Genomic DNA, 22,279 nt, shown 5'->3' on the forward strand with positions numbered 1-22,279 from the left:
TTTGAGAGAATGAAAGGAAATATTATTGAGCATCAGCACATCACAAAATATATACATTAACAGACCTCATGATAAAGGTTGATGTATTTTGGGGTTTTCGGACAGTATCACAGTAGGTCTTATGTCATATGATGGAGTTAATCTTTTCCATCGCCATAGCAGAAGCATAGAATTATAGAAACAATATAGCATAGTAGTCTCCGCCTAATGCATGGTGCTCGGGAGGGCTCCTAAGCATGTGTTTACTCGGAGCGTGCATTTGCAAACCTGCGTTAAGGGGAAAAGGGATACAACCATCTCATTTCCTTGATATTTTAGTAACCTACTGACCTCCCTTGAGGGGTGGGGCGTCGCTTTCGCTGATAATGAGATGAAACGTAACTATTCTATTTTATCAAGGGTTCTCTGAATACTCTGATCGATGTTACGATTACAAAGGGCATTGAATGAAGGGTGGAAAAAAGCGGAAAGACCGACTCACTGTTTTAATGTGCACTTACATGTCGGGAAAACAGTCGGAGATAGAGATAGTTATAAGATCAGAAGAGCGCTCAGCCACATAACTTTCCAAGCGACCTCTCCCGACTACTTGTCATCTTTTGCAACTCGATGCTTGGATGACATTAGACATTTTGAAAGATTTTTCTCTAACGATTTGATGAACAAAAATGTTTCAAGCTTTTTGAGCCCAGCTGATCATTTAGATTAATCTTTAATCCTGTGTTGGCATATATAGTTTTCTACAGCATTCATGTGTGTTGCACATCATAGTCATAGGTCTAACTAAATTTTACAGTCACCCAACCACCACTGAGATATTTTCTCTCAAAGACACATTTCAAGAGACCAATCAAATGATATTTCAGTCACCCCCATCCCCACCCCCCAAACATATTACTCGCCCTGTCCTAGACCTTTGTGTCCGTGGACAGTTGGGTGTGAAAATACTCTCCATCATTCTCTTCGTTCTGATTTAGGGTCTGTCTTGCTAAATATCCAGTTGTCTAGACTTGTTTTATGCAAGCTGTGTAGGTTGTAGTGAAAACTTCCCTTGTCAAACTTTACGTGTTGGCATGTTTTACAGATCAAAGCGTGTGTTTTAAGGAAGTGACCGTGCATTTGTGCATCTAATTATACCGTAAAAAAACTTGTCATATCATGAAAGTGTGCATATGAGCGGAGCGTGCCTTTGTATAGCATGCGCTTAGGTGGAGACTACAAGATCTATAATTGGTTGGTTGACATTTTTCATAAACAAAATAATTTAAAAAATGATAAATTTGAGGTTTCACTTGGTTGTATTTACACTTTTGCACCTACAAACTGGCAACACTGCCAAGATATCAATTTGACTTTTGAAAAACCTGACAAAAGAAATAGAAAGTCAAAACAAACACCCCCCCCCCACCCCTCAAAATTGTACCTTATTTTTTTAAAGGAAAAGTTACTGATTTTTGTATATATATAAGCATAATAATCTAACAGATAATGTGATTTCACCTTTCAAATTATGTCTTCAGTTAAAATGTTTTGAAACTACAGAAAGTTAAAAAATGTTAAGTTTGACAAATGTACTTCAAGATAAAAATTGATAAAATCTATAAATTCAGGTCTAGAATTTCTTAGTAGGAAAGTCCAGACTAAAAGCCGTTATCGTCCTCTTCCTCATAGGATCCAAAAGCCTCCCTTGCTTCACGTCTTGGGGGTCTTGTGGCAGATCCTTTCCGAAGCTTTTGATTTGGTTCAAACCCTTGGGAGGACATCAAGTCTGTGTTTGCTCTTCGCACCCCTGTAATATGTGATAAAACGTATATATCGTTATTGTATATAATTTTAAGGCCTATACAATCACACACAGAATAAATATGTTTCACATCACAACAAGAAAATTTGAAGATAATTACCAATAAAAAAAATTAAAAGACAAAAGAATTTGAAACCGCCTTTTACACTCACGAATACTATGATAATGTGCATTAAACTTCCATCTTTCGATATCATAGAAAAGCAAATTTGATATCTTTGACAGTATAGGTTCAGGCCCAAGTGAAATGTGAGTTTTGCACATATTTTACCTGTGTATGATTTGTAAAGCTGAGGCAGATTGCTTAGTTATCTTATCAAGATCAAGCCAAACAAAAACTACATAATAGTATTTTCAAGATAATGAAACCATAAAAATAAAAGGCTGTTTGTACAAAGTGCCCTCAGTATATCCTAAATCTGTTCAATACCTCTAGTCAAATAAAAATAATTATAATACTTGTAATGTTTCACTTATATAGCACATATCCGCACTCTACAACATGCTCTATGTGCTTTATAACGATTACAATGGAGTCTTCTTTATCTGAACATGGTTAATCCAAAAAACAATGGTTAACTGAAATTTATTTTTAAATCCATAATTTTTTCCCTTTATTTCAGCAACCTCTATAACTCTTAACCATAAACATAATTCTGTGAGTTATTGGGATTTATGGCTCAGAACAAATAAAGACGTTTGCTTTGGCCTTTTGAAATCTTAGAGCTATAAAATATATGATATGTCATTTGGATGAAAAGAAACAGAATTCAATCATTAAAAAAACAACTAACAACAAGTTATCCACAAAACAACCAGATATACTTGTCTACAAATTCTCTGAAAGTGAGGAAGTCACTGAACCTAAATCATCTCTTCTGTTGTCAACACGATCCATGGATGATCTGGCTCTCTCCATTTCATTTCTCAAATCTTTGGCTAGTCTTTGCGCAGCTTTGTTGTCATAGGAACCTGAAATGAAAATCATCTGTTAGTCCCTTCACCTACGGAAAAAGGTAAATATATTAAACGATGGCTGTAATATGTACTCAGTATATTTTAGATCATCTAAAGAAGTTTTATTGGCCTCTGTGGCTTAGTGGCATCACATTCTTTTTTTTTCAGCCAGAATGTAAAATTTTTTTCCCTTCTCATTTCAGTTCTATTTCCTCTCTATGGCATCCAGGCAAGGGACCAGTAAGTGTTCCTTCTGCTCTACATCGTGTCTTGTATACTTCAACAAGAAACACCTGGCACTCACTTCCAATTTTTGTCAGTATTTGTCATTGCTTCGTTCGTTATATTTTACAACACGCTGACACAACATTGTTATAATTTTTCTGTGTTGATAAATAGGCCTATTCATTTTTATGAAAGAAAAACAACAAGAGATACTTTCATATCTGGTATAGAACAGCAATTAACTTAAAGTAATGATCTGTTGCAATTTTTCCCATTTTAGTTGAAGGATAAAACATACGCCTTAGTACATAAACATGTATGTGCATTTCAGCCTGTTAAATTAATTAAGATAAAATAAAGTTTTTAAAATGTTCTTAATTTCATTTTGCTTTGGTTTCATTAAACTTTGCACAATGATAATGATTAGAATGTGTAGTTGTGTAGCTAGCATGCAAACCGGCTTTAAAAGAAAGGAGATAAGCAAACACACAAACATGCTTGCTCTATAAATTATTATCAATTTATAGTTGTTGAAAAGCCCTTATAAATGCTTATAAAAAATAACTTGTCTCATGACTTAGGAAAATATAGCCAGAAAACAAAGACAATCAAAGCGCATGTTTCATGTGCATACCCATACACACACATATATATATATATATATATATACAATGCATTTATTTAGAAGTTAGATTAATCTTTCGTTTGTAAAATATATCACCAGATAGCTGAGAACCCTGAGGTCAATTCAAGGTTAAAAAGTACACTTCAAATTCAAAGTATTTCCAAATACAGTTGAACCTACTCTATTTCCAAATACAGTTGAACCTACTCTAGCCAGTCCTGTACAATTACCGGTACAAATGACCAATTTCCACTATTATTATGACAATGTCCAAGACGTTCACAAGTCTAAGACAATCACTTTTCTCCACGACAATGGTTGACCATCTTGGACAATTATGACATTAGCTTAGAAGGAAATAAAGTAATTTTCGAGAGATTTTATTAATCCATTAACATGACAAAGAATAGATCTATGGTAGATACTCACTTAAGCCAGCTCTATTTGGCTGCATTTCAACCTCTCCACCCCCCCCCTTCCCCCCAACATACTATCCCTCTTAATTCTTTGTTATCTCAGGAAAAACCTTACTTTCAAGGTGAAAGCTTGGAGCACTAATAATTTAGAAAAGAACTTCTTCATGAGTTGACTTGCTGAGAAGTGTGAGTGAAATAAAAATAAGATTTAAATTTTGAATTTCCAGGCTGTTGGTATTAGTCTGTGCAGAAGTAAGATAACAAGTCACAGTCATGTGAGTAAATTCACATTAAAATAAACCTTTGGAAAGAAATTAATTCCAATATGGCCTTGAAAACATATCAAGTAGAGTATATCATCTGGTTAAGTTGTCACACTAATAATTCTTCATTCTTTTTTTTCAATAGAAATTCAAGACCTATACTGTAATGCAACTTAAGAATTGTTACATTTAAGGAACTACCGTATGTTCTTTTTTTATCCACTAAGCTATTCATTATGAGTCACACCGTTTCGATTGAAAGAATCTGCTTCAGAGTAAAACAACAGGCCACTGTCAAAATAATAGCCAGACAGTTTCATTGACAGTAAAAGTGCATGGATTATAAGGAAAATACTTTTACACTTAAACCACACTCAAAATTTGAGTGTTGCTTAAATGTAAAAGTACTTTCCTTATAATATGAGTGGATTGTACACACAGAACAAGCGATATATTACTGACTGTGTTATGCCTCAATCCATCCTAGTGCGAGATGTCTTGAAATGAATCTTTGAAATTTCAGTACCGGTACATCATTATTAGTAAAAGGTGCAAAAGGATCAGAAATAGAACAAACTGAGTTAGAAGTTACAAAATTTGGCACCTTCACACTGGCATCTTAAAATTGAAAATGTTTCCTTCAGCAGCGTTGTATCTGGAGCTTTGTTCCTTGTTTTCAATATCACAAATTTTCTTATATTCACCGAAATATTACATTTGTCATGTAATTTTGGCAATGCTTCATTCTTAATAAAGTGCCATTGTCAAATGAAAAGTAAGATCAAGTTAATGGACGTATAAATGAAACTGCGATTATATATTTTAATGTTTTTTTTTCATTGTAATATTAATATATTCTAGTATAACCAAAATGCTACTGGACAAATTTGTGTGCAATCTTCAAATAAACCGTATTAAGTGGATTACGACTTTGTTGACAACCCAGTGCATAATGAGACATTACAAGTATAAATAATATATATATGTACAGCATCTCAGCATTGTAAATTATGGAAATGGGTTATGTAAATGCCTTGTATTATTAACATTATTATTATTTTTATCAGTAACAGTTGTGAAGCACATTTTAAAGTATAATGTAGAGCGTATTAGTATTATTATTATTATTATTATTACTAGATAGGCTACAGACCCGTTCTACAAACGGTGATATAATAATGATAGGAAATCCCAAGATAAAACGTTTGTACTGGATTCATTGCCGTAGGACCTCAGTGTAGACAACAGTGCTGAACATGGTTTGACTCGTGCACTTGTGTGAACAACAGAACGGTGCGCACTTCCAGCATTTGTTGCAGACATAGGCTCACAGCAGTGATGGTGGGTTTTCCCAATTTTCCATGGGTTGCGTTAAAAAAACCCAATGCATACTTTACGGTGAACTGAAAGCATCTTGGCAAGTAGTCGAGTGGTAGCAAGAGGCGAGTTAAGAATCGAGAACAGGAAAATTTGGGTATAGGCTAAATGTATAGATCTAGATCTTCCAAGACTGGCAAGAGAACAGGCCTACAACTCTTTTGTTAAGCACATATCAAACTGTAGGACTAAAGAAAGACAAAAACTCTCTAGTTCACTTTCCGCCTTCAATTTCAAATAGGTTTCGACAGATCTAAAACCATCCGGGTTGTCGGCATGTAAAACGTGGATTTCATAGCGAATCAAATGTGGGTCAATCAAAAACACGTCTTCTGGTCCCATTATGGCAGAAATGCATGTTTCGACGGCAATGTGATAGTTATTTCAGAAACTGATTTAATTACACAGCGCTTATCAAGCTTCTAAAATAGCCCCACACTGGACAATTGGCTAACGTTTGTGTAATGTGTATTTTTCCAACACAATTGGTATTGTCACAAAAAAGCCTTTGTGGGCAGAACTTTGGCCCCATCTTTTATTATTGTATGATTGTTATTATTATTATCATTATTATTATATTACTATTATCATAATTATTATCATTCCCAAAGAAAGAAAGCCTAAGCATCTGGTGTAGAGTTAGAAAGTTAGTAAGCACAAACATTAACGATAAAAGCAGCTATGGATTACCTGGTCGTGCACCTTCTAAAAGAAACACAACAGAAGTGAGTAATACTAATAGAGCACTAATAGAAGAAGTGGAGCATTGACGGTGGTAACAACAATATCAGAAAGAATCAGTATGTGTCAGAGATGATATGATTTGATTCAAACAATTTGTGTTCAAATAGTTGAGTAAGTCGGTACAATTCACTTTTTTATGTGTACATAAAACATGCAAAAATATCATGTTTTAGGTTGTCTAAGGTCCTTTTAGAAGAGTCATGGAAATGAACACAAAAGTGGGAAGACATGGAGTGACATCAAGCGACTCGCCCAGGACAGGGAAAGGTGGAAAGTGTTTGTTTGTGGCCTATATCCTGACCCAGGGTGAGAAAGGCAATGATGATGACGATGGTCCTTATGGATGATTCTGGTAACACTTTGCACCAGCACCACATACACATAATATATAATATATAACAGTTTACTTCCCTCACAATATGTGGCATTGTGGGGGAATCAGGAGCTCGTCAAAATAATGATAAATAGAAGAAATCAAAATTTTTCTGACTGCATGTTGGGCTATTTTTATAAGGCTTTTGGCCTGACACCTTTTATTAATTAAAGTTTATATTTTTGTGTGGATTTTTACAGAAAACCGCTGATAAAAGGTACCAAAAAAATGTACATTTAGTTTCTAAAGACACTCAAACTTTGGAAGTCGTCAAGCTTTGAAGGCCACATTCTTGCTAATTTTACCTCTGACACCAGGCGTCCCCCATATATCCTTCAACTTCAATTGCAAATTTCGACTTCTTTTCAAGAAAGATAGGTATATTTGCCTCAGAAGCAAGTCAAATAAACAAACTTGAAGAAGATGCAAATAACTCATATGCCCAAAAATTGACGAGTGCCTGATTCAACCTCGTCATAACACAATATACAGGCTGTACATGAGGCATCGCTGTGAAACGAAGCGCTAATCAAAATAATGAAATCGAAAATACTGGCATTTTTTCGTCGGTTTGGTAATTTTAACAGAATTTTTCTTTTTTGCTTCAACACCTTTTATGTCCATTTGTAAACACCTTTCTGTGTGGATTTTACTGAAAAACATAGAATAAAGGCACAAAAAAATGTAGATTTTCAGTTTCCAAAGACTCTCAAGCTATGGGAGTCCCCAAACTTTGGCAGCCATTTTCTAGCTAATTTTACCTCTCAAACCAAATGACCCCCTTCTCCTTCAATCACAAATATCTCGACTTCTATTCAAGATAGACGGGTATTTTTTTCAAAATAGACAAATGAATAAACTTTAAGATGATAGCAACAACTCCACATGAACCCGATTCTACTGCGTCATGACCCATTATTATGTATTTTGTCTGATAGCTACTTCTTACTTTTTTCAGCATCAAACCATTATACAACTTCTTTTATTGTTTTAATTCAGCAAAGAGAGACAACTTAAATACATGAAGAGCATATAGAAGCATAATAAATATGACCAGGAATAAATTGGGATGTAACTAATTGTCAACAAACTTTTGATCACAAACTTGAAGTGATATGATTTAAAAAAAAGACCAACTTGCTATGCTCTATGGATAAATCTATATCGCCATTTTATAAAAATAAGTATCATTCAATACAGTTCTTTATAAAGGGAACAATAATTAAAAACAGCATTTCAAGAAAAAGGGGTTCTTGTATTTATCTTATCTTGCAAAATCTGTGTGTGTGTCTGTGTGTGTGGGTGTGTGTGTGTATACAAATATTACAAAGGTATATATTATAAATGGTAATGAAAAAAAATATATCGCTTGTTGGAAAAAATATGACAACAAGCCATTTTCTTCTACAGCGTCATGAGAGCCACTATGGTTAATCTTCTAGGGAAAAGCAGAGATGGCATAGTAAAAATGGAAAAGAGATAATTACATGATGGGGGGAGAAAGAGAAAGATTGATGCATCGCTATTTACTATTTGCTACCATCAGACTCATAAAAAGTGCTGTAATTACCTCTTGCTGGTGAATCTAGACAAGGAAAATTGAAGGATGTTATCAATCTTAAATGTCAAATTTGTAACGTGTGACACTGAATGTGAAAGAATATCATTCCATTGTCATGGAGAGATATTAACACACACAAATACGTGCTGACATTAAAAAATCTATACAATCTTGTTTGTGGAATCTTATGATATATTCATAGAGAGATTTAAATGATAAACAATAGAACAAAAACAAACACATAACAATGCAATCCTGCTCATGAATATTCATAAATATATATATCCACTACTTAACTCACCCTTCACTTTCTTCTCCGATATTAAAAGGTGAAAAGGTATAGGTCTAGCGCCCCTATCAACACTATTAGGTTATTTAAAAGGTGGGAGCTCGGTTTAAGAAGCAGGAGCTCCGAGTTTAACATCCATCTCCAAAAGGACCCAGCCAAGAGGGAAATTCATGTAAAGTGTCTTTCACACGAACACAATGTCGAATTGAGCTGAGGTTCGAACCCTGAACTCGCAATCTCACGATTACGAGTCCGGTAGCCTAACAACTAGGCTACTGGCGCAACCTTACTCCGAATTAATATTAATTGATAGATATATCATAAATAAAAAGCTGCATATATTGTTATGTATCCAGCATCAGGGAGGATGATATAGTCGTAATATTCAAAGCATTTCACCTGCAAAGATAAATATTAAATATCTGTATATCTCTTCTAGATATTAAAAATCCTCACTGAAGTTGCCTACCAAAGGGAAAATAAAATCTTCAAACACTCACACATATTTTTTATTAAAAACATTTTTTTTCTAATACAGGGGAAAGCGTATGGTTGTATAAACGAGCAAATACCAAAGCATGCAACCATTACAAATAAAATAGAGACCAGGTTGAAACTGGAGAGTTAGCAAAGCAGAAATCAAATTTGAACCAAGGATTACCGTGACTTGTTGCTGTCATGGCTTCTTGAAGATCTGCTTTGGACATCTTGCTTACAGCAGCAAGCTGAGTCAATAGGTTTTGCCTGTGCCCCTAAAACAGATCAACAACAAAATACTTGTGAGCTGCTTACTAACACATACATTAAAAAGCGCTCATATGACCTTAGCAGTTGCAAGCGCCGTAAAACCTTATACTATACATTAAAAATCAAGTAAAAGTTGGCGTCTAAAGTTGGATATCTTCACTCACCACAATAGCCAACACAAATTATAAAACAAAATAATACAGAGGTACTTAATTGTAATAAAAACTAAAGCATATATATCAAATATATATATTTCAGTAGCAACATTAACAATATCTCTTAAATACCTATGAATCTATCAGAAATGAAAGTACTGAAAGTGCTTGAAGTAGGAGCAGTTTTAAGAAAGGTATCTTTCATTTATAAAAAAAATATCTGCCTCATTTATGTGAATTTTACAATTTAATTTACATACCTCAAGCTCATTCCTGAGTTCTTGTTCTAGCTCCATGTTGAGATCGCTTTTTCCCTTTTCTAGCTCAGCATTCATCTCATCTTGGAGCTCCTCCATTGCTTTACTATGTCGCTGCTCCAGGAATGCTTGCATGAGAGCAAGACTTGCATACCTTAATGGTATAGGGTTCATTAAGACAATGCATGATACTGAATTCCCAGTACGGACACAGACATGGTGTCTAATTCAGATGCGAACTTAACATAGTGTATGTTGATAAAACTATGAGGTAGGCCTAATTTTCATGCCAATGACAAAGAAAACTAGAACATATTCTTAAAATATACATTTCTTTCACTTCAGCTTTTTTCTTCAAAAGAGATCTGTTAGCCCACTACTTTGAACTTCTACAAGGTAACTTGGATTGTGGCTAATGCTAACAGGAATATTATTATTCTTTTTATTATGAAGAAAATGCCAACATATGGAAAAGTTTTTCAATATTGTTATAATCTTAAGACACATGAAGATGATGATGACGATGGTGATGATGATGATAATGACGATGAAAATGGTTGTGATGATGTGATTGATGGTAATAGTGCATTAGTAACATCCTTTATGTCGCTCATCCAGCAACACCTCAGGTCGTCCCGAGAGTAGGACATAACCTTCATATTTCCAAGGTCTTTGCAAAGGGCAACAAAACTTGCACTACTGACCTGGATTTATTCAAATTCTTTATCTTTCATAGTTTCCACACACTGCTGGTGTTTGAGAAATATGAGAATTATTTGATATTAAGAACAAGGAGAAGAACAGTGTCAAAGATGGAAACAAAATAATAAAGCCAAAAAAAAGGAAAAAAAAAAAGAAAGAAAAACAGGAGGAGAGAAAGAGAAAGAGAGTACAAAATGTAGAGTTGTAACAGGTTATGAACAATGCTGACTCACCCTGCTCCCTTCTGCTGGCGGTCTGTGTATTCTGTTTGAGCTTCTTCCTCAAGTTGTGCCTCAATCTCACTGAAATAAAAATAAGCATCACAATGCCTTACTTTTTAAAGAGAATTCTTGATTTTGTATTTAATTTCAATTGATTTTTTCATCCACAAAAAGGATTTCAAAATTTCAGAGTAAAGAAAAATTAGAGGCAAACAAGTCGATTTAAAACACGTCCACATCTAAGTCCGTACTGAAAAAGTAAAGAGCACAATAAATTTTAAAAATTTCATTTCATAACTGTAAATCATCTTATGTGGATAACGATTATTATAGTGTCACATCAAACAAAATTCTAAGGATTCAGTACATATATGATAGATTTTTAAATTACACTTATCTAGACCATTTAGTAGTACATGGCAGGCTCTGCTCCTATAGAGGCCCTTACCATCATGTTCACACATATGGACATGAAAGTCAATCCCGAGGAATGGCAAGGTTTAGGGGTTCCATAAACAGAAACTTAAGTTTAAGAACATGTTAACTTCATCAAGAGACATCTATGAGCTGAAGAGTCTTATTCTGGAAAAAAACCCCACACCCAATTAATTCATTATGTAGCAGAAAATAAGTATCAGTATAACCTCTCCAAATGTTGCTTTTTGCGAGTAAGTTTTTCCATGATCATTCTCTGCTGTTCATCCCTTCGTCTTTGTATCTGGTCGTTGAGATGCGACACCTGGTTGTAATGCTGCTGAATGATCTGATCAGTCACTGTGGTTGGTAAAGTCTCTCCACTGGCAACTTTCTTTTCCAGTTCATCCTGTGATTAAATCAAAAGAGAGAAGAGAATTCTTTTAGCATACCAAGCAATACTTCTATTAGACACTCAAAAAATTTAATGTTTCCAGAGGTGTTATTAATGAACTGCATACATCTTTTCATAGTTGGTGGACTTTCATTTTTCATTAAACTAGCATTCTTTCTGCACAAGCATGTACATAATAGGTACATGTACAACTTTTTCCTGTGTTTACAGACTATTAGAGCTTTCATCAGTATCTGTGGTGTAGTAGTTAGGCACTTTGCCGTAGCATACAGGAGACCTGAGTTCAATTCCTGGGGGGAAAGGGGGGTAGGGGACATTTTTAATAGAATATCCTGTTCTTTCCTTTGAGATATTGTGTCCCTCCCGCAGTCAGCATTGACCATGAAAAGCAGAATCAAAGCCCACCTCCTAAATAATCAAAATTGTGTTGATGGGAGTGTAAAAATGCCAACAACAAAAATTAAAAAAATAGAGCTTTCATTTAACATATGAAGCAATAAGCATGGACTTCTCCTAGTCTGGTAATCACAGATACTTGTGGAGTATGCCAAAGACGAAGTGGCAGTGGGAACAGAGACTATAATAAATAAAAGCAAAATGGTACACAGACACAAACAACATATATATATATATATATATATATATATATATAATAAATTTCACCACAGTAAGTCTCGGTGAAAAGGAGAAAATGTTGTATACAGAAAATTTAATAGAATAAACAGTGTAACTGTAACAGGATGGAAATGATAGAAAAACTGTATGAAGTGTGGAGATGTTAATTTAATGTTCCAGAGTGTTTGTTTTCACATACAAACTATTATTGGAAAAGCATGGAATGTCAACCTGCCAAACAGATTTTTCAAGAAAACTGGAGACCACAGAAAAGTGTAACTCATTCTTTCACAAATTTAGTGACCGCTGACTGGAGGTATTGATGTAGTGAAACAAGAGCTTCTGTTAGGCTGTCATCAGTGGGGAAGGAGTTAAGTGTTTAACAATGGTTATTGAATCATGAAAAGAAAGCTTCTTACCTGAAGTTGTTTAAGGGTTGCGTCTTGCCTTTCTAATATAGCTTTTCTTCTGGCTTGGCCAACCTGACAGGTGGAAACATTTTTTATTTCATTTTAAAACAATTGCGGCATCAAATATGAAGGAAGTTTCATTAGAGAATAGTCATACAAGTGGCTTCATTCATCACCATTTTATCCCCAACATTTTTTCAACTTTATTCCTCATGTCAGAATAAATTATAATGGGGAATTTAATTGGGGTAAGTTCTAGGAAATGTGGGCACTCCTTAAGGGAGAATCAAAGCTGTATATATAGACCTAATTAAAATAATTCTCTCATTTAAAAAAAATGAATAAAAATAGCTCAAGTGATTTTTTCTTTATCTAGTTTCTTAATCTTACAGTTTCACTCTTAGGGAACAAAATCAAAATGGATGGAAAGCAGATAGTTGAGAAAAAATTGAGACTTTACACTGGTGTGTAATCTAGAAACTTCTGTTACATGCACAAAATTTCAAAGTCAAAACAGTCCTAGGCAGTAAGTTTATCAGGCATTTTTTTAACATTGGGTCCAAACAAAAGTTTAAACAAAGAGGACACATAACATCAAGAAAAGAGTAGTTTAATTCCACTTAGAAACCATCATAACCAAGTTCTATGATTAAAATTGTTAGACTCTTTGCTAACCAAGCAAAGGATGTAGGTTATATGTGAGGCATCATGGTGAAATCAGGCTCTCATCAAAATAATGAAATCAAAGAAACAGGCATATTTCCATCGGGTTTGGCATTTTTTAATCAAATTTTTATTTTTGGCACAACACCTTATTTTGTCCATTTAAGAACACATTTCAGTGAGTATACTGAAAAATGTAGATTAAAAGGACAAAAAATGTAAATTTTTAGTTTCCACGGACTCTCAAGGTATGGAAGTCTCCAAACTTAGGCAGCCATTTTCTCTCGGATTTTACATCTGAAACCAGTGACCCCCACCTCCTTCAATCGCAAATATCTTGACTTCTATTCAAGTGAGAAGTGTACTTTTTAAAAGATCGAAGGCAAGGCAAATGAATAAGCATTAAGATGATACCAATAACTCCATATGCCCAACAATTGATGAGCCCCTGATTCTGAAACGTGACTTTTTTTTTTTAAGGAAGTGCATTTTCTCAAGTATCTTTCTTTCACCTGAAATGCTATGATCCACTAAGCTCAGGTTGGCCCTGACAGGCAGCAAGAGTTGAGAGCAGTCTACTTCCAGAGTGATATCAGCATGTTGATGGAAGGGAAAAACATTTAAGATCAAACCATTTTTACTATATCAGGTCAATAATAGGATACCTGAAGGCGACCAATTAGCAGGCCAATTTCTTCATCTTGTAGTTTTAAGGCTTGATTCGTTTCTTCGGCAAGTCGGCGTCTCAGATCGGCCACAGCTGTTTTCCTGGCTTCCTCAAAGTCTGCTTCCTCTTTGGCGATCTGAGCAGCCTGTAATATATATATATACGTATGCAGGAGCCAGTTTAAAAGCTATCAAACGGAAGGAAGTCTACATGTTTTACTTGTTTTCTTAACTCTCTCCCTATACATAGGTATTCCCCATTTCTACGCAATCTTTGTTCAGATTCTCAAGGTGTGCTTACAAAAAACAGTTATAATTTTAGACAAAATTAAATATTGATCAAAATGGACGGTCGACCCCTCAAACTATTTCAAATTGAACAGACAACATAAACACAAAACATTTGTGGATGTAAAATGAGCTTAAAAAGAATTACGAGAAGTGAAAATAGGAAAAAAATGATAATCAAGAACACCTTATATACAGTCGAACTTGCCTCAATAGAAACCTCTTGAAGATGGAAACCTGTCATAACGAATCTCTCCTCTCCTTCCTTGATAGACTCCTCTATAATTACAGTAGTCTCCGCATAAACGCACGACATACAAAGGCTTGCTCCGCCCATAGCATGCTTTTGTCATATGACGAGTTTCTAAACTATATAGTCTAGACGTACAAATGCACGTTCACTTCTTCTAAGCACATGCTTCGATCCACAAAACACGCTGGCAGGTAAAGCTTGACAAGGGAAATCTTCGCTACAACCTGCACAGCTTGTATAAGACAAGCCTAGACAACAGGATATTTGGCGAGACTGCCCCTCACGCAGAATAAAGAGAGGGATGGACAGTGTTTTCACACCTAACTTTCCACGGGTACATAGGTCTAGGACTGGTCAGGTGATATGTTGGGAAAGGGAGGAGGGGGGGAGGAGGATGGACTGAAATGTCTTTTAATCACTCGAAATTATGCGTCTTTGAGAGAATATTTCTGACTGGAGTGTGAGTGTCTGTGTACGTAATGTTAAGTTAGGCCTATGATGCGTAACACGCGTGAATGCTCAAGAACACTAAATAGGCCTGTACAGGATTAAAGATTTGTCAAGTTATCAGCAGCACTCGAAGAACTTATAACGTACTTATTCAAAGAATCACAAGAGAAAAGTGTCTCGTAAAGTCTGATTCTGATGTCATCTATGCATTCGCCGAGTTGCAACAGATGACAGGCAATTGGGAGTGGTCGCTTGGAAAGCTGTGTGCCGACAGCTTTTCCCTTCTATGACTAGAGCTATCAACAACAGTTACCTCTTATCTGTTCCCGACATTTTATACTACAGTGAGTCTGTCTTTCAGCTTCCCCCCTCCCATTCACTCAATGACTTTGTATTCATAATTTATAACCACAGTCGGGGAATCCTTAACAAAACAGTCACATGTCGTCACATTATCGGCCAAAGTGCCCCCCCCCCCTCCCCCAAAGGAGGTCACTGAGATATCAAAGAAATAAGATGACTGCGTTCCTTCTTTCCTTTGCTCGAGTTCATGTAAACGCACGCTCTGTGGAAACACATGCTTGGGAGCCGTCCTGAGCACCGTGTGTTTAGGCAGAGACTACTGTACCTCTATAAAACGGAAACCTGCTCAACGTGGAAATGGAAAGGGAAATTCCCTTCCTTCTGGGGTTTTTAGCCTGTCTAAGACAGAAAAAGCTTTATTTGCTCAGCATTGAGTTGAAACAGCTCCCAAATTTGGTTCCATCAGCTTTAACTTTTATACCATGTCACCAGATGAGGAAAGGGAATAGAGGTGCGGCTTGGGGGTAGATGTTATCACAAGATGCAATCCAGATCTAGGCCTAGTACGGGCCGAATTGTGAAAGACACAAGCACACAAAAAATATAATTCAATTTCGTAATCAGGTGCTAAATAGCGTTCCCCGCGTGAAATGTGCAAATTTTGGGTCGCTGATCACAAAAATCGTATTATTTTTAAAATTTGGACAATATTTTTTGGAATGCATTTTTAACTCCGCCTTGGGCAACAACAAAGAAGCCGCCTTATGCGCTGGATCAGTCCTGTCCTAGTGTGGTATCTGTTTTGACAGGCAAGAAATCCATGGTGGGACAGGACAGTCCTGTCCGAGACAAGAATGTCATAGTGCAGTAGTAGCCTTATTCATCTCTCTCTTTCTCTCAAGCCCCCCCCACTTTTTCTCTCTCTCTCTCCCTTCCTCCCCCCCCCTCTCTCTCTCTCACACACACAAACACACATTTCCCCTCCCTCTCTCCCTCTTTCTTTCTCACTTCCTTTCTGTCTGTCTGTCTTTCATTCTCTCTCTCTCTCTCTCTCTCTCTCTCTCTCTCTCTCTCTCTCTCTCTCTTTCACGGATAAATAACTCACCCATGTTTTAAATGAAAAGACCACAATTTTAATAGACTCTGAGGACCAAAATTCTGATCCCCCTAGTCTTTTCCTTCCTTTTAAACAGTATTTTCAGTTGTTGTATTTGTTTAAGTAAGAGCATACAACAGGAGAGGCCTTACCAATATTGCATTCTTATCATCTTGATCCTTTACTACAGATGAATTTTGATGTTGGTCCTCTTGTTTCTGCCTTAATTCAGCCAGCCTCACTTTTCGTTGATTTAATTTGATCTCAAGGCTGTGAATAGAAAGCATTTCTCCGACATAGAAATTCCACAGTGCTGGACAGTTTTGATAAGATTGAATATTAGTTCATAGAAACTCCTATTTGAGAAGATAAAATACTTTTTCTTCTTTCTGAGTGTAAAAATAGGTAGCGTAAACACGGCCTCGAGGGCACTCGCGGCCTTCCGACCGCGTGGTATCGGTGAAATCGGGGTAATTCCGATCGCCGTTTCTTTGCTCTTTCGCTATAAAACACCAAATGCCGTACACCTTGTAAAAGTTCAGCTTTTCTTCGTTACAATGGTGTAAGTTGTCTATATGTCCGATTATTAGGAGCCGGAGAATCGCCGATGAAAGCGAAGCCCCTCGCAGTCGGAATGCGTGGTCGGCCGGTTGAAAAATTGACAAACGTGCATTAAAATGCTTCGCGGAACAAGGGATGATTAAATACCGTCTTTTCATTGGCGGAGAATGTAGAGCTTTGAACGGGCTTTCCTGTGATATATATTTCGCCTTTGGCGTCTAAATAGAAAGCTTTTAAAAATACCGTCAAAATGTTTAAAGATCACTTTTTACACAAAATATGTAAATTACCGGCTTTAAAAAGGTATCAATAAAAAGATCAGTTTATTTCCTATTAGAATAAAGTAATCAGCTTGGAATTATTTTTCATCAATCCTTCCGCGAGACTCGGAAAGCATGTGATCCAGCACGCGGGGTACACTACAGTATAGAGCCGACTTGCTTGCCGCGGGGGCCGGTGCGGCGCCGGCCGGGTCAACGTTAGGTGTTTTTGTCGAAATAATGACAGATCATCGTGTTTGAGGCAATAAAATACTGATTTGTAAGGATGTCACAGTCTTGAAAAAAATTAGGCTCCATATATTTGTTATAGTGATTGTACTCTGTTAATGTGGAGATGTTTAGTGCTCCCGGTACTCTTTTATTGTCTGTCAAACATGGGGTTGCAGCCACTGACTGATTTTAACAAATTTGATCAAATTTTAAACAACTATCATTTTCTGAAAAATTGACTGGGAGGTTAAAGAATGGTACCAAAATGCTCAGTGGATATAGGCCTTTCAAATGGTACAGATAAATTTGGCATACAGGTACTTTGAAAATTTAGTTTCTGATACCTAGTAAAAATCAGACTTCCTATCAAAATCCGGAGGCTTATAATCTGTTATGATTTTTTTTGTTCCTCTTCTCTTTAAAGAGGAAAAAAGTACAGTCAAACCTGCCAAACCATGGTTAAGGAGAAAAGTGGTCATATCAGACAGGTGGTCCTCTTGGACAGTGTCATTTTAATAAAGAAAAAGCATGTGCTTCATCAAAATTTGAACATAACAAATAACAGTAAGAAATGTCAGATCATCACGGGTATAAAATGAAATATTTACCTTTTTTGTTGTCTTTGTTTACTGCGTAATAACTGATTTGACAAGGCTTGCATATTCTGTTCATGTTCCCTCAAGACTCTCTCTTTTGCTCTGAAACAAACAGTTGTTACATTCACTTCAGAAAGTACAATTATATTTCAAAACAAAATAAGCAAGAGCAATGTTCTGAAAAAAAAGAAAGGCATATATTTTTTAAACAATATTTGTTAAATATTTGCCAAGACATTTGATTTGGATAAGCCCTATTATCTTTTTCTTGAACACACTTACCAATAAAGATTACAGCAAAATGCATTCTTGCATAATATACAAATATCTGATTCAATATTCATGCACATTTGATGCGATTTTACCAAAGTAATATTGTAAATGCCTATCTGGGGAAGCTGGGAAAAAAAGGGATCACGTCATTTGTCATCTCAAAACTAGATTATTGCAGTTCATCATTTTATTTCCCCCCACAGAGCATACAACGGATCAACTACAAAGAAGACAAATGTTGAGGGCTTGAAAAAAATATTAAAACGGGACTGCAGAAAAGCTATTGAGGAAGTATGCCTATGGCCAGCTCTCAAATAATAGGAAAATAATGGATTTTTACGGCATAATTGAGGCATCGCGTTCAGCATACTCAAATTAACTACTCTTGCAAGACCCCAGAGCTCATCACTAATTTCGTCTTTCAAATATTACTAACCCCGCTCCAAATACTATGTGCTTTTCACAAAGAGCAGATGATCACTTGAACAGTAGGCCTATTCAGTGAAAGGTAGAATCTAATAGAACTTTTGACAATTTCCTTAAATATGCTGAAACACATCTAGTTATGATTTTCAATTGGTAAATTAAATTCTAGTTGAATTCTACAGCAGTTACAGTCAGTATTTGCATGAGGCTATCAAAGACGTGAAAATAAATGGCACAGGGAAAGAACTAGTGAGCTAGTGCCTCTGAAGATTCTAAATTGCTACTATTTAATTAACTCTTTTACCCGATTCTTTGTTTATGTTAACCACATTAATGCAATCTATTAATTTACAGTCAATACTTTGTAAGTAAGTGCCTTGGCCTGATTTTCAAAGGAGCTATAAAGTTTATAGTATTCTAGTCATGTATCATTTGAAAACAACAGTGAGAGGGTAGACATTAATTTTTTAAAAATATTTCAAGAAAGAAACTTTGTTCAATTCATAAGTGAATAGAAAGAACTTGCAGTTGATACTCACTCTTCTGTTAAATCCATGTTGGTTGCCAAAACTTTATTCATAGTTGCTGTCTGCTCTTCTTTCAGCGTCTCCTGTTCTTTTTGATCTCTTGCCTCAGCCTCATCTGCAGCATTCAGTCTTTGCTGCAGCCTTTCCTCCAGCCTCACCATCATGGCTTGCCTCTCCTTTTGTCTTCGAGCTGAGAAAAAAGAGCAATGACTTTTGCAAAAATGTATTCTTAATGGACGGAAAAAGCGCAAAACATTTAAGGAGATGACCTGTCAGAATAAATAAAAGAAAGAGAAACTGAATAAGTTAGGTATCGTTGGTAAAAAGCAGTTTGCAATGCTGATACATTCAAAGCATATAATATCACAAACTACACAGAAAGCTATTATTGTAATCTGCTCAAATTTGCTATTCTTGATACCCTCCGTGCAGGGTTATGTTCTATCAATATGCATAGCTTAACAACCTGCCCGCTCCTGTGAACAAAGCTGTCAAAAAAGCATTGCTTGACATTCATTGAGAACATGCATTCATTAACCCTTCATCAACTGGGGCTCCTTTATTTGTACAGGGTAAAAACGCGTGAATCATTGTTGGGACCCTCAGCAGCTAACTTGAGAGGGCAAAGGTGAAAATACACAAAGACATGCTGAAGAAAAACTCCACCTTTTCATTAACAAATCGCATAGTAGAAAGAAAAAAGGAGAAAAGAAAAGAGTTACGAAAAAAAAAAGGAAATGGTTTAGATTAGTAGGAGTATAACGGCGCTCGCAATTGTGTAAGGTCATATGAGCGAGTGAAACACAAGTGGTTGCATTCACAAACAGTTCACATCATGGCTTGCTTTTGGTCAATATATTTCCTATGGGCATAAGGTGCAGACATGGACTATGATAGAAATAGTCAGATATTTTTTAAAAAACCTCCCCAACCCTCACACACACCATTACCACCACATACAATTATAAGACCTTGAAACTTTTCAAATACCAGGTATTTAAAAAAAAAGCTTCATATACCTTCACACAAACCTTTCTATCCACATAAAAATATCATACCAGTAACTCAAATCTTGTGGAAACCACTCAGATTTTGAGAATAAAAAAAAAAAAAAGGAAGTAGCAACTTGGGCTGTGACCCATGAGTGCATGAGTAAAAACACAAAAGTATTAAGTATTTACCATTGCAATTTGCCATTTGCTGCTTATGACTCTTCAAGATCTTTTGAGCTTCAAGAGACGTCATGTTGCTTGTATTTTCTAGTTTTTCCAAGACTTTTTCAGCTTCTGCATCCAGAGCCTTGGCCTCCTCCCTTGAAATGTCCTAATAAAGGATGTATTTATTTATATGTAGATATGAACAAGCAAAAAAATAAAGTGAGAGAGTGAGAGAGTGTGTGTGGGAGAGAGAGAGGGAGTGTGTATATATATGTGTGTGTGTGTGTGTGTGTGTGAGAGAGAGAGAGAGAGAGAGAGGGAGGGAGGGAGGGAGAGAGAGAGAGAGGGAAGGAGGGAGAGAGACAGAGAGAGAGAAAGAGAGAAAGAGAGAGAGGGAGAGAGAGAGAGAGAGGGCAATAACACACTTATACTGCAGGAGGATTCCCAACAAAGAAGTCCTTACTGCACATAGTGGCATTTTTTATTGACGCACACGCAAACAAAACATAAAAAGGTAAGCCAGTTATGTTATACCATCAGTGGGGTGCTAAAGGTGGTTATGTTCAAACTCCTTGTCTTGAGAAAAACAGATTTTTATGGTATGGCATTCACAGGAAACACTTAGATATTTTATGAACACAACTAGAATAGATATAGTGGCAAAATAACAGGACACATGGGTTTTTATATACAGACATGATGAAATGTTATTTGAACGTATCAACTTTTTATTTTGGCCAAAACGGATAAAAGTCATTTGCAGCTTTCTGCTGACAACGTGTGCTATAGTACACAGAGTTTCAACTGAATACTGTTGTCAAAATTACTTCGGTGTTCAAGAAACCAGCATAAGTAAAAAAAAAACCTGTACTTGTCCTTACACCATATTGACTTACTTGTTTCAATTTATGAATTTCTTGGACTTCTTTTTGGTCAAGTTCTCCACTAAGGACTTCTTGCTCCATATGATGCTTCACCATCAAGTCATGGTACACCTAACAGAAACATAAACATAATATAGTGAAACAGTATAATTTTAGAGAATAGAGTCCCTTTTGAACTGAATACTCTAAAATGAATAGTGACCAATTATCTGCAACAAAATAATAAAACATGCTTTTGAAAAGCTGGAAATGTTAGAGATTTCAATGGGATAAGATCCAACATTGAAATGATCAAGTTTGTCACAACTGTTGAGGATTTGATTTTCAAAGCTACCTTTCGTTCAGATCATTATCCATATTTTGATACCTGTAAGATCAATATTAATATCATTATGAGACCCGCTTCATGTAGGTCACTAAGACCATACAAGACATATTAATCATAATTTTCAAGTTGGGATGTATAGCATCTTTTACCTGTTTGCTTACAAATTTTGGTCTATTGAGTTAGCAGAGCTCTTTAATGGCTTCAAAGTCAATTTAAAAAATCCTCACTGAGGTAAATTAGCACATATGCTCTACACAATATTGAGATAGTCAAACTCATTGTGGATAAAGAAAAAGTGACCACCTTTATAAATTCTGCAGGTGTGCTCTTGTTTGCCATTTGAAGAACAGCAGCCTTTTCCTTTTCTTGCTTTTTGTTCAACTTGAAGAAGCTATTCAAACGAGTGTTTTGTAGATAATCAAACTTTTCCAACACCAAACCTTCATATTCTGAAAGGGAAAAATCAACTCACATTTAATAGAGAGTTTAGACAGGATCCATCAAACACAACAGTTTAGTAACATCTAAAAGACATCTAAAACCCATTTTTATATGTGGTTACAGATATCAACTCAGATATATTTCAAGAAGTTGACACATTTAAATATATTTCTTGAGTTTGAAGAGGTAAAACTGGGATAAAAATCATCTAACGATTAATTTCAAACAGAATTAGAGGAAATGAAAACCTAAGCTTAATGCACTGATTTGAAAATTAAGGTTAATAAGTCTTACCACATTCAATGA

General features: G+C 35.8%; 1 protein-coding gene across 4 annotated transcripts in view; it reads right to left on the bottom strand.

Annotated features, from left to right (window-relative positions):
* The window catches only part of LOC101860329 (myosin-9), a 39,948-nt gene continuing 17,669 nt past the window's right edge, over positions 1-22,279 (bottom strand). The window contains exons 9-24 of one of the 4 annotated variants that reach the window (XM_005098525.3): positions 21,836-21,981; positions 21,217-21,315; positions 20,345-20,486; positions 19,176-19,353; positions 17,950-18,039; positions 16,442-16,559; positions 13,899-14,045; positions 12,580-12,642; positions 11,361-11,539; positions 10,729-10,797; positions 9,797-9,947; positions 9,296-9,386; positions 8,355-8,369; positions 6,358-6,372; positions 2,669-2,776; positions 1-1,789 (exon numbers count right to left, since the gene is read on the bottom strand). In XM_005098525.3, coding sequence (XP_005098582.1) covers positions 1,641-1,789; positions 2,669-2,776; positions 6,358-6,372; positions 8,355-8,369; positions 9,296-9,386; positions 9,797-9,947; positions 10,729-10,797; positions 11,361-11,539; positions 12,580-12,642; positions 13,899-14,045; positions 16,442-16,559; positions 17,950-18,039; positions 19,176-19,353; positions 20,345-20,486; positions 21,217-21,315; positions 21,836-21,981 — 1,760 coding nt within the window. In that variant the 3' untranslated portion in view covers positions 1-1,640. The remainder of the gene's footprint in view (positions 1,790-2,668; positions 2,777-6,357; positions 6,373-8,354; positions 8,370-9,295; positions 9,387-9,796; positions 9,948-10,728; positions 10,798-11,360; positions 11,540-12,579; positions 12,643-13,898; positions 14,046-16,441; positions 16,560-17,949; positions 18,040-19,175; positions 19,354-20,344; positions 20,487-21,216; positions 21,316-21,835; positions 21,982-22,279) is intronic. The other 3 variants (XM_013082628.2, XM_005098526.3, XM_005098527.3) reach the window with 3 other exon arrangements.

The sequence above is a fragment of the Aplysia californica genome, unplaced genomic scaffold (genome assembly GCF_000002075.1).
Source record: "Aplysia californica isolate F4 #8 unplaced genomic scaffold, AplCal3.0 scaffold00185, whole genome shotgun sequence".
Classification (NCBI taxonomy): domain Eukaryota; kingdom Metazoa; phylum Mollusca; class Gastropoda; order Aplysiida; family Aplysiidae; genus Aplysia; species Aplysia californica.